This window comes from Pygocentrus nattereri, chromosome 20 (genome assembly GCF_015220715.1).
Source record: "Pygocentrus nattereri isolate fPygNat1 chromosome 20, fPygNat1.pri, whole genome shotgun sequence".
Taxonomy (NCBI): domain Eukaryota; kingdom Metazoa; phylum Chordata; class Actinopteri; order Characiformes; family Serrasalmidae; genus Pygocentrus; species Pygocentrus nattereri.
Genome location: NC_051230.1, coordinates 20635678 through 20649269, shown reverse-complemented (window position 1 = coordinate 20649269; position 13592 = coordinate 20635678). Strand labels below are relative to the sequence as shown.

The 13592-nt window shown below is 38.6% G+C and overlaps 1 protein-coding gene across 1 annotated transcript in view; it reads right to left on the bottom strand.

Moving 5' to 3' along the window:
• The window catches only part of bmp2k (BMP2 inducible kinase), a 43737-nt gene that overhangs the window by 20645 nt on the left and 9500 nt on the right, over positions 1-13592 (bottom strand). The window contains exons 2-4 of the mRNA XM_037531594.1: positions 3014-3132; positions 1296-1401; positions 24-166 (exon numbers count right to left, since the gene is read on the bottom strand). Of these exons, the coding sequence (XP_037387491.1) occupies positions 24-166; positions 1296-1401; positions 3014-3132 (368 nt within the window). The remainder of the gene's footprint in view (positions 1-23; positions 167-1295; positions 1402-3013; positions 3133-13592) is intronic.

The window sequence follows — 13592 nt, the reverse complement described above, 5'->3', positions numbered from 1 at the left end:
ACAATAGCATACAAACATGTTACCTTCAGGTCTCTGTGGATGACTGGGGTTTTACACTGGTGCAGTCTGGCCACAGCTTCACAGGTGTCACAGAAAATAGTAAGGACCTCAGCCTCACTGAAACCGACATGCAGGCGCTGGTTCATCTGCTTCACTACCTGGCCCGCTATGAGAGAAAGAAAATCTGACCCATCTTATATTGTAAGAACATAATCGGTGCAAAAAGACTATACATGAGAGCCAACCTTAACATAAACACTGTAATTCATAATCATTATTAAAAAAAAAAAAAAAAAAAAAAAAAAAAAAAACACCAACCATAACACTGAGGATAACGGTGCCATTTATGCACTTAGGCATTTTTGTATTTAAAATAGTCTACTACATACTGCTTATGTACTGACTCTGCCCAACAGTAGTAAGCAGTATCCAGTACGTAAACAACAAATTTCTCCAGTACATCAAAGATACTCAAATGATGCATTATTCCAGAAAAATATTCCAGTACATAGCCAGAGCTATCTTTATGATCTACTGCATCCCAAAATGCAACACTGTCATTTCAGGATGACAACCACTGATGTAACCAACTGGTTTGCTCTGAACAGTTTATCATCCTCATTCAGTCTATTATGGATACATAAATAAAATGAAAGGAAATAATCTGTTCTCTAAGGTGGGTTTGCTGACTTTTATTAACTATTAACTATTAAATAAAAGTTAAAACCTTACTGCATAGAGAATGTGGTTAAAACATTAACTTAATAAAGTTGGGTTCACCTGAACAATCCGGATCAGATTTTTTAGGCTCATGTGACTTATGAAATCAAGTCCTAAATACACAGGCATCTTAAAAACTTTAAGCACTACTGGTCAAATTACACATTTAGCTGATTTTTTAAGTTAAATTAACACATCCTCTAAAGGGAAAAAACTTAAATATGACATTTTTCTGTTAATTTTAGTGCACAAATTCTATTTATTTATATATTGCGGAAAACAAATGATCAACATAAAATGTGCCATAACTTCAGCATGGACCACATTTTACCAATACAATAACATTCAGCACATAAGCAGTAACGGTACGTTAAAATATGCAGGAATGTGTTCTCTGTACAGAATGTGTTGATAATATACATCTTCTCTCACTTAGAGATCATTCACAAAGCATTCTTATGATCATTCATAAAGCATTCACCTGTTCTGGAGGCGTATGTGAATATGTTTTATGAATGATCAGTAATGCAGAGGAAGACAAAAGGTGCTGTCTGGAGTGCAGCAGTCTTTCTGACCTTTACAGTACTCCATTAGGATGAGAACCTCCCACACACTGTCTCCTACTGCATTGATGGTGGAGTCCAGGTAGCTCACTATGTTCTTATGGCCTGACAGCTCTTTCTGTTGGGACAAACAGAGCAACAGATTTAGCAAAAGCACCAGCAGAGGAAGAAGTTTTTTCATCAAAACCTGACGAAAGCTAACATCTGGCCAAAACTCATTATTCCACAACTGTTAAATAAACACCAGCTTTACTGCATTTTGTCACTGTCACAGTAAAACCTCAAAACTCAATTTATTTTTTTAAGCATTTGAAAACACCATCTGTCCTTTACATGGTGAGAACATTTTGATCCAAAATTGTTACATATTTCATATTATGTATATTAAACAATTTCATAGTTTTTTTGTTACTGTAGGAATGATTTGCTCTAGAAGACAACTGCATTCACAAGCTTCACGAGAAACGTTTCCCCTAATCATGAGTCAATACACTAAGTCTTATGTACTGTGTGAAAGACTATTGTGTGAATTAAAGACATTAGATGTTTCAACAAGTTTCTCACAACTGGATCTTGTATCCTGAGCTCTGACCTGAAATATGAGTAGGAAGAGCCTTCAGTTTAAGAGAAAATTAACATACAGAGCCTCAACGTTATCGTTGTAATGATGCATGTTGCAATATTTACCTTTAAGAAATACACCGTTGGGACACACCTCTTAATCACTGAATTCAGGTGTTTCATTCAGTCCCATTGCCAAAGGTGTATAAAATCAAGCACCTAGCCATGCAGTCTGCCTTTACAAACATTTGTGAAAGAAAGGGTCGCTCTAAAGATCTCACTGAATTCAACTGTGGTACTGTAATAGGATGCCACCATTGCAACAAGTCAGTTTGCTATATTTGTAGGTATTCTATTGTGAGGGACATTATTGAAGAGTGGGAGTGTTTAGTAAACACAGCAACTCAGCCACGAAGTGACGGACCACATATGTTATAGAGTGGGGTCGCAGAGTTCTGAGGAACATGGTGCATAAACGCCACCAACACTCAGTTCAAACAACTTCTGGCATTAACATCAGCACAAACACTCTGCCCCGGGAGCTTCATGGCATGTGTTTCCAAAGTCAATCAGCTGGCAGTCGGTTGACCAGTCTGGGTTTGGTAAACACTATTACAACGTTACCTGCCTCACTGCATTGTGCCAACTGTAAAGTTCGGTGGAGGAGGGATAATGCTATAGGATTTTCCTACTAAAGGGAAATCTTAATGCTTCAGCATAGACAGACATTTTGGACAATTATATGCTTCCAGCATTGTGGGGAAGACCCTTTTCTGTTCCAAGATGCCTGAGCACCAGTGCACAAAGGATGGTTGGTTGAGTTTAGTGTGGAAAAACTTGACTGGCCCACACAGAGCCCTGAACACCACTGAGCACCTCTGGAATTAACTAGAATGGAGATTGTGAGCCAGGCCTTCTCATCTAACATCAGTGTCTGACCTCACACTCTTCTGGATAAATGAGCAAAACTTTCCACAGACAATACTCCAACATTTTGTAGAAAGGAGAGTGGAAGCTGCTCCATATTATTGCCTATGGATTTAGAAAGGGATGTCATAAAAGCTCCTGTAGATGTGGGGTGTTAGTATCCCAGTACTTTTGTCCATGTATGTGGTGTTACTGAGATAGCAGTCTTACTCTGTCTGAAGTGTGGTAATCACCTAGCTTACCATAATCATAATCTCCCGCTTGAAGATGTTTAGGTCGGGGACGTTGTTCACATACATTCTCTTCAGAGCACATCGAACTCCACTGTGGGTGCGGGCCAGGAACACCATTGAGAACCCCCCTAAAAATACACGAACACACAGGCACGAAGGAGCATAAACAAACGCACATAAAGGAAACTAAATCATCACATCTTAGGCAAAGTACACATCATCACTATCATCAGAAGGCATACTAATTTCATTGACTGATTAAATTAAAGACTACAGAAATAATTAGTCACTGCAATGATGACTGTTAATGACTGTTACATGCTGGCTCTGAACATTTCAACTTCCAACTTTTTTTGGATTACATTAACAGATGTTAAGAAATTTTTTCCTTTCTTCTGTGTTATGAAGAACTTCAGTGACATGACAGTAAAACAAATCTGTTGAAAGTACAAGGCCTCTGAATGTTCCCCAGACTGTCCTGACTGAAGCATTTGACATAGTGAGCCCTGTAAAATCAGCCCATTGGAATTAAACAGTGTCTATGCCAAGGACAGATTAAGCCACACCCTGTTAGCCATGCTTGAGTTTCATTACTTGCTACGTATACTGTAAAAGACCTCCAATGGACCATGTTGGGCTGACTCAAGGCCATCACAGAGCTGATTCTGAACCCATTACACCACAGTCTACTTCTTTAACCATAAAGAGCATGAGCAGGGTTTATTTTTACTCCAACTTGCATTGATGCGTGATGCATTGTGTTAAAAAGAGCTGCCAAACAAGTTTTGGATTAGGGTTACTCTGTCTTTCAAAAGCATGCAGTTCACTCATGCTTTAACAGAGCCAGAAAACAGATTGCTAACGTTATGGCTCCATGAGGCATGGTATGCCCATGATGAAGAAAATTTGTATACAGCTGTTGTTTCCCCTAATATCTTTGAAGACTCAGACAGTAGATGTAAGAAAGTATTTAAGGCTTGATTTTTGGGTCCTTTGTACTTAGTTTTCATAAACATTATTTTTAAAGGGTGTGATGGAAGCAGTAGCTTTACTCAAGCTTCAGTTGGGCTTGCTGTTTAGTACTGACAGTTCAAAGCTAACCTCTGGAGGATAGCTACAAATCTGAACCATTGTGGGTTCCACTCAGAACATAAGGAGGAGACATTAAAGAGGCACAAGAAAGGAAACGAGAAGGAAGTAGAAATCTTTCAGGGTGACTGAAATTACACAGAAATTTGATAATTGATTTGCTCATAAATGTTTTTTTTAAAAAAAGAAGCATGTTTCATTTTGCAATAATATGACATATGAAGCTGTACAGGTTTTCCCATTTTCACTACAAAAACTGCAATAGAAGGAACAACTGAAAAGTACCTCAGGAATAATGCTAAACCTCATACATTTTATTCTTTTTTGTGATGTCTACACTTGTTGGCATTTAACCCTTTCAGGTGTTAAAATGATGTTTGGGCCAAAAGTTTTTCACTGTTTTTTTTTAATAATTTGGAACAGAAAAAGGAAGCTGAGTCAAGCAAAATCTACCCAAAGCCTTTTGTACTTAATTAAAAAGCAACACAGAAAATCCAGCATTACTCAGAAAACGTCAAAACAAGGCATTGTGCCTAAACATTGTCCCTGACAGCCAGTGTATAGAGGTTATATGGCCCGTTTTCACACTTTGAGAGAAATTATTTAAAACGTCAGGTGTTAAACCAGAATTTCTTGTTCTCAACTATAGTGTGAAACGTTCACATTTAGAGGTCAGTAACGTGGTTACTGAACGCCTGAAAGCAGGGAGCCATGAACTGGCAAACAGTGCCAAAGGAAGCTATGCCTCGACAAGACCTGGCCCATCCAATGGAGGATGAATGAACCCTGGCAGCATCTGAGCGACCAGCCAGTTCTCATTAACGCCACGCTGAGTCATGGAGCGGACCATGGTGAGAGTGCAAAAGCCCAGTACAAAGAAGGGCCCACAATGGAGCACTTGTTGTCCAACAAACTCATGCTCGCATAGCCGACCTGAATAGGGAATGTATTTGGATCGAGACCCAGAAGGAGAGACCTGGGAGAAGAGAGCCAAGCACAATGCAGTTTTTCTGTGGGGTCAGAGCCCATCTGTAGATCATTGGATCATGGGTTGATTTGTAGTAGACTACCATCACAAGACTTGTAGTAGACTACCATCACAAGATGCAAGTAGAGAGGCGCTTTAATAAAGGGTGCAGCAGAGGATTTAGGATTTATATATTGTGAATTGTAGTACTTTACTGTCTAGTGAAAAAATGGAGTTTAATTCACTGTGGATTTCATTTTTTTTGTGTGTAGTAGAGAACCAGAACATGCTTTGCTGTACACTGGGAATATCAGTATTTTATGGTATAGTGGGGAAAACTGAAATGCCATGCTTACAGACTTCAACAACAAAAAAGTGAGACTTAGGAAAGTAGATAATATTTAAGCGTGAATTTAACAGCCAAACACTCAACTTCAGAGCACGGCTTTGCATATAACAAGGCCTGACTAAACTACGCTAGTGCTGCTGGAGCCGTTTTGTGCACCAGAGTTTGGCACTGCTTTAGTATGCTAAAATACATTTCACAAAAGCTTTTCTAAAACTGCACCGCCTTTGTTTTTTGCCAAACTTTGGCCCTGGGTATTTAATTATCATGTCCTCCTTACTGTAACAGAGGGCCAAGCAGAGCATGAGCCAAAAAGTGCTGCACGTTTCTATCATTACCCCTGCTCATGGGAGATACTTATCGCTGCATGCTACAGTGAGCAGCTAATCAACTCACCATGAGGGTGCAGAAACACATATACACACATACACACGCTCATACAGACACAGGCTTAGGCTTCTCAACACTTTGCTAACCCAAGCCCTGTTTTGCAGGAGAAGGGTTCTGTCTCACAAAGCAAAGAAAGTATGTCAGGGTTCACCGTTGAGCAAGCAAAGGAGCACTCTCTTACAGCTGCATGTTGATGACTCATACTGAGCACACTGCCGAGAAGCAGCCTGGGCCTCGCTTAGATATTTCATTCTGAAATTGCAAGGCCAGTGTTACATACAGCATCAACCACAATGTAATCTTGGGGCTTCCATGCATAATTATCAATCATTTGTAACTCAGGGCCAATGGAAGCGTATAAACTTATAAACAAGGTTTCAAAATGTGTTTTTTTACACACACACACACACACACACACACAATATTTTTTATATATATATATATATATATATATATATATATATATATATATATATATATATATATATTAGTTATACTCTTACTAAAACAGTAACCAGTAAAAGCTAAGACAGTTAACTGCGTTTCTGCCAACAAATGGTACGTGTGGAACAAGCCAGGGAAAAGGAACCTCCCTTTGCTAATCACAGTAACAATTTACCTGTTATTTTTCATTAAATCCATTCACATCTTGTGCACCACATTTTAAAATAAATAAATAAATACTTTTTTTTACAAATCAGAACTAATTCAATAAAAACTGGGCTGGGCCATCTTTGAAATGGCATCTTCTTTTAACAAATAATAATGTTTCCAAAAAAGTTGTAATGTACTGCAATATGAAAATGATGTGCATTAATGTACATGGCATGGGTGACTTGCACATCTGTGAAGGCACCATTAATGCTCAATGACTAAATGATGACTTTTTTGGAGTGTGTTGCTGGCATCAAATTAAAGAAAAAAAACCCAAACAGTTTCAACATTTGATGTTTTGTCTTTGAACTATTTTCAATTAAATATGGGGTTTACATGCTTTGCATATCATTGCACTATTCTTACTTCGATTCTGCACAGTGTCCCAACTTTTTTGGGGTTGTACAAAGCATGTGTGAAAGAGATTTTTTTTTCCCAGGAAAAGATCACCAACTCTAGGAATACACAGGAAACCTAATAATGACCATAAAACCAATTTACTGAAAGAGGGAGGAAGAAAGGGTGAGTCACAATCACGAGGTACGTTGTGAAAGTTGAGTATATCAAATAAAAAAGCAGTAGGCTTTTCTGCTGTTGCTAGTAATGAGACCGAAGTGAAGCTAAATTGTGCTAAAAGTAAACATTGACAGACTGGCCTTGTTTTAGATCACTCCAAGGCTTACTAAGGTGAAAGATCAGAAACTGTTATGTTGTGATGTTCTTGACCCAATTAGAAAAGTAACAATGTGTATATGCAGTATCAACAGTATATACTCACGTCATGTATGTCAAAGCCCCTGTCTTCTCATTTTTAATAATTATCTCTATTATCTTTAATTTTTGTGATGTTTTTACAATGAATAGACAGAGAAAGAATGCTGTTGGTTTTTTCTTTTGAGTTTTTTGAAAACATTACAGGAAAAGTATTTTCAAAAATGTTCTTCTTTTCATTTTGTGTTTGGTAGGACTAAATTTTGCAAATGTGACATCAGATCTGCCTTATCGGTGTTCCTCGGCCTCACAAAAAGTGACCGCTCTCCTGTCCCAGCCAAACCCCCCCAGCAAGTAAGTTAGGCTTCTCTCAATTCAACAGAGCTTGTTATAGAAGTTTATACCATTGTTTGTAGCACTGCTGTTAGCATCACCTACTTTTAACAATTAACTTCATTTACAAGAGCAAGACAGTTAGCAGTGCACCTTTGGAATAAAATGTGCACTGTTGGAATAAAATGATACATTAACTTAGTATTAAGCTACCCACACCGATAGGTGGTGTTGCAGGTTGTTTACATTGCCTGGGAGTCAATTTATTATTATTATTGCAGTCAATAATTTTGTGTTCTGACATGTGCAGGCAGCAACTTGGAATGATTGCAGCATTTACCTTAATTATAATACTGGTAAACTCTTTTTTTTCCATGTTTATTAAAACAAACATTATAATATTTAAAGCCATGTTGAGGCTTTGAGCATATAAAATATTAAAAGAACTGTAGTGTTCATTCCTTTGTCACAAGCAGTGTCCTTATAAATCTACACTTAAAGTAAGTTTTGAAAAATAGACTTATGACAAGCGTTGGGTGATGTGATCTATACTACTGACAACTTCACCGATTTTTATTTTAAGTCGCACTAATGGATAATGATCATTATATTCAAGACAAAAGGTATACACTACAAAAAAGTGGTCCTTGCTGACAGAAATATGCTGAATATGGTTGATTTTGGCATAGGGATGTAAGTGACTGATTAGCTGACAACTAACAAAAACAATTGTTCATCCACTGTTATCAGTTTAAAAAAAAAAAAATTTTAAATAACACTTTTCCAGGAGTACAATAGCACAACTACAGCAATGTACCACATCGAAAGCAAACATCTACAAGCTATAAGGCAGACAACTATTTCATCCATATTCTCTGAGACAAAGTTTGATGCCTGGTGGGGTGAGAATCACAAATGGGTGCATAAAATCATATATAAGAATGTTGTGGACAATGGCAGCTTTCGAGAGTTACTGAGCCGGTCATGGAATTTATGTTCATTATAACTCAAAGTGGAAATAAATGGTAAATATAATTTCAGAACACTGAACGTTGAGTAGCTCACTATAGTATATTCCAAAGATTCATCAAATTTTTATCATTTGGTCACATAATCATGAACATATTACAGTTGTCATCCCCTCAGCATAAATCAAAACCAGGTCTTATGAGTATGTTTATCATGGACTGAAGCCGTTTACCTTATAAGCATACTTATGTTTGGCGTCACCCATCAGTACTATGCTCCACAATCTGTAAGGAACACTAATATCTTGAACATTAATACAGAATTCAGTTGATTTGTGCACTGAATTGTGTGCGTGTAATTCTACAATGGCTTGAAATGTGACTCAGCCAACAGATCTTAGAACCAGAACTATGAGTTTTATAAATGATTCTGATGAGTTGTATCCTTGATTTTAGATTAATTAATTAATTGCATTAACAATAATCTGCCATCAAGATACTGTGACATTTAGAAATGCTTTTGAATTTTATCAATACTTATATAGTGGCAGGTTATTTACAGGTAAAACACTGCAACATGTGGAGTTGTACTGAAACTGAAAGAGAAACAATCTCACCATCAAAGGTGTCACTGTTACATGAAATCAACACATGGCTCATAGCATACATCTGGAATTTCTTTTCCTTTCTGGTCTGATATTCCTCCAGATGAGTCTGAAGAATGTCATTACATCTGAAATTGCCAGGGACACAATAAGACACCTGGATTAATCACAGAACTTCCGTACTCTGCAAACTCAAGACTGCTTATGCAGTACAGACATGAAAGACAAAGAAAAACTTGACCAGGCCCAAATTTGCTGATAGGACAAGCTGACGTTCAGGATCCAAGTGATCAGCCTTGCCAGGCAATACAATGACTTAAAGCTTATACGTATTGTGCCTGGAAACCCTCTTCCCAGCATCCATTCATCCACAAACACACCCGCACCCACACACACACACAGCAGCTGTCACGTGTCTGTCTATGGGCAGCCTGTGATCCCACAGATGAGGCGTCTTGGGAAGGCAGGTGGCTTTAGAAAAGCTGGTACATTCTCAGTCCCAGTGGCGCTGTTTGCCCACTGATGGAGCCCATATGGTCCAGGATCAAGTTCTCAATAAATCACTGGCCTGTGGGTTTTATTCCCTCCCCTTTAGAGGGCTTTCTATACACTAAGCACAACATACCTCATTAACTCTCTGACAAAAGATGGCTGAGGGGGTGGGGGCACAGAATTGACTTCAGAGAGGGCTTGGTGTCAGTTCTGTATGTGCGCTTTAGGTTATTCAAGGTGAGGACAATGATGGCAAATTACTGCTTCTGGGGCTCCACTAACTGGAAAAGTAAACCATATGACTCTTCTAGTGACTTCAAATGGACCCCATTCAAGTATATGAAGGAAAAGCCCTTCACAGCAGAGGAAACACAGCCAAAACTTTGAAGGCTCGTCACCTAAAATCTACTGACAAGGTCTTGTAGAGCACAAAGCCAAAGGTGCACCAACTGCCTTAACAGCAACCTTGATGTCACCAGTATTAACAGCAACAGCATTATCATCTGCACTTTTGTCAGGCAAGAGACAGATGCAGAGCGCTTACTGTGGAATGGAGATCTTTCCCCATGAGAACTGAGGCTTGAACTGCCACTCACACTGAATAGGCCCTGTCATTGCAGAAGAATTTTCCTGTCCCAGCTCCAGCAGCAAGACCATTACATCAAGCCTTGGCAACCAGCTTTGCTGATGACAGCTTAGATTTAACATGGATTTTAGAAGAAAGGCACATCACATGCAAATTGTGCTAGAGTACTTGCCATTCATTTTTTTCACATTATCTTCATATAAAAAAAAATCTTCAATCAACCTTAGAGTGCAATTTCTAGGTTTGAGTGGACCTGGCCTCTGTATTACAGCTAACACTGTAAAGGCACACATAGCGCTCCAATTCATCCAGGTTTGCCAAGTAGTTTAGACCAAGACTCTCAAGAGAGATCCTGAACTGTACTGTAGCCGTGAGATCTTGGAACGAAGCTGTGTGTTTTACCACCCACGCAGTCTCAGAGAATTAACAAAATCTTAAAAGTGATCAGCTTCACTCCACAACAAGCCTTTCATGTTCACATCACTGTACAATACTGTCTTGCTTGCTGGATAACTAATGTAGTCAAGGAATACCCTGCTTTTCAGAATTCTACACTACACAGAAGGCTACACTACATTAGGAAAAATGAAAACAGCAATAAAAGAGAAAAAGAAAGTGCAAAAGAAAACAGTAAATGAAAATGCATTAAAGCCAGGAATGAGAGAGGCATTTGAACTGCAACTCAATAGAACAATGTCAGCTGAGACAGAAATGCATTAGTGGATTCTAATCAGGCATCCATGCAGATGTTCTCTGTCTGAACCATGTAGTCATCGGTGACATTGGCTGCACAGTTGCACTAACTCCCATCCCTGTCTCTAGGGTTTAGAGAAACTACTCCTACAGAAATACACTGTGTGCACAATTATTAGGCAAGCCTTATTTTTGAGGATTATTTTTATTCATCACCAACTACAGTGCTCTCGGTTAATCCAAAATGTTATGAACATTTGTTCTTGTTTAAGAAAGTAAAAGTGAGGTTTTGGCTTTCTTAGGAGAATATCTATATGTGGACAATTCTTGGGCAACTATTATTGTGCAGAATTATTTCGCAGCTAAATGAAAAACACACATTTTCCCACCTCACCTTTTTTTTATTTTCATCTGTTCAAGTGAGAATTATAAACAAACAACTCAAAACTTTCCAATAAACATTTGACATATAAAAAATAAATAAATAAATAAATCAGTGACCAGTATAGCCACCCTTCTTTCTTAGTAACAGTGATAAGCCTTCCATTCATAGTCGGTCAGTTTCTTGAGCTGTTGACAAACTTTTTGTGCAGCAGCAACCACAGCCTCCCAGACACTGTTCAGAGAGGTGTACGGTTTTCCTTCACTGTAAATCTCCTGTTTAAGAATTGCCCACAAGTTCTCAACTGGGTTCAGGTCAGGTGAGGAAGGGGGCCATGTCATAAGTTTTTCATCTTTAACGCCTTTACTGGCTAGCCATGCAGAGGAGTACTTGGATGCATGTGATGGAGCTTTGTCCTGCATAAAAATCCTCGTCTTTTTGAAAGATGCAGATTCTTCCTGTCTAACTGCTTAAAGAAAGTCTTTAAAAACTGTCCGTAGGCTTGGGAGTTGATTTTGAGCCCATTTTCAACCCGAAAAGGTCCAACCAGCTCATCTTTAATAATACCAGCCCATACCCCACCTCCACCTTGCTGGTGTCTGACTCAAAGTGGAGCTCTGTCCTGTTACTGATCCAGCCACGGGCCCAACCTTCTGGTCTGTCAAAAGTCACTCATTTCACCAGTCCATAAAACCTTTGAAAAATCTGTCTTCAGATATTTCTTGGACCAGTCTAGACGCTTCAGCTTAAGTGTCTTGTTCAGTGGTGGTTTCAGCCTTCCTAACCTTGGCCATGTCTCTGCGCACTGAACATCTTGTACTTCTTGGTACTCCAGCTAGGTTGCAGTTCTGGAATATGACAGAACGGAAGATAATGGGTTCCTGGTAGCTTCACACTTGATTTTTCTCAAATCCTTGGCAGTTAATTTGCATCTTTTTTTCTCTCAACACATTTCTCACAACCCTGTTGACTATTTGCAACAAAACGTTTGATGGTTCTGTGATCACGGCCCAATATCTTAGCAATTTCAAGAGTGTTGCATCCCTCTGAGAGACTTTGTCATTTTTGACTTTTCAGAGTCAGTTAAATCTCTTTTTTGGCCCATTTTGCCTAAAGAAAAAAGCTGCCTAATAATTACGCACACCTTGATATAGGGTGTTGACCTCCTTAGGCCACACCGTCCCTCATTACACAGATACACATCACCTGCTATGCTTAAATCCATTAAGCATTCAAGTTTATCCAGCTTGGAGTTAGAAAATATGCCTAAAAATGATATTATGGTCAAAATACTCACTTGCCTAATAATTGTGCACATGCACACAGTATATGCCTTCAACAATCCAGAACCACTTCTATTTTAGCAGCCACAGCTGCTTCAATGTCAACTCTCCAGTAGTACTACTTGGCCAGTTCAAGTAAGCTAATCATAAATTGTGTCTAACATAACTGAAACCAAATACTTGAATAATAACATAAGAGTAATTCAGTCTTTTGACTCATGATAGTTTCTAGCCTCGTTTTCAGACTCGTCACTTCTCCAAAAATCCATTTTGGGTTTGTGTAATAGAAATTCTCAATCCAGCATTATAACTTATACATGAAAATATATCCAGATTAATGCCAGTAATAGCCAGTTTAGCAGCTCATGCTACATGCAGCAGGGTTTTAAATGTTTTGTTAGCTTTAAATCAGTAAAGGATGTAACAATACAATGTTTTGTACCGTTTCAAATTGTATATATGCTAACACGTAATATGGCACAGCAAAAGGTAATCGCTTACCAGTTCCATTCAACCTGCAGATCTCCTCTTACCACCACCCCCTTCCTCTCTCCACAACCTTCCTCCCTGAAGTAAACTCTATTCCACGTGACAATCGCCCATAAATGGAACCTCCCCATCACCAGCCTTGTAAGCCAACATCTCCAAATTTCCGCTCTGTTTTGTGCAACACTTTCAGCAAGGTCTTTATCCGAACAAATGTACTTTAGTTAAACTCTTTGATAATAGTAATGTTACAGTGGTTGTTAACAAAGACGTTCCTATAATACCCACTAAACATGAATTAAATCTAGGTAAGACCTAGCTCTGAGTGCATCAATTCTATGTGGGGCAAATAAACGATGTGCGAGCAACGTCTTCCATATTAAACATTTATAAAACAAGTTCCGACATCAAGCATTTAAGATCTCAGCAGGAAATCTACAAAGAAACCAAGACATCTGAGACTTCAACAACACGGCAAAAGAAACCTCCTCTAAAAGTGCACTTTCTATATATACTGAAAAATGTTTCCTGTTTTCATCCAAAAGCCACAAAACCCAAGTTTCCCCCTGCAGATTATCCAGTGATGTTTCTAATTGGTGAATA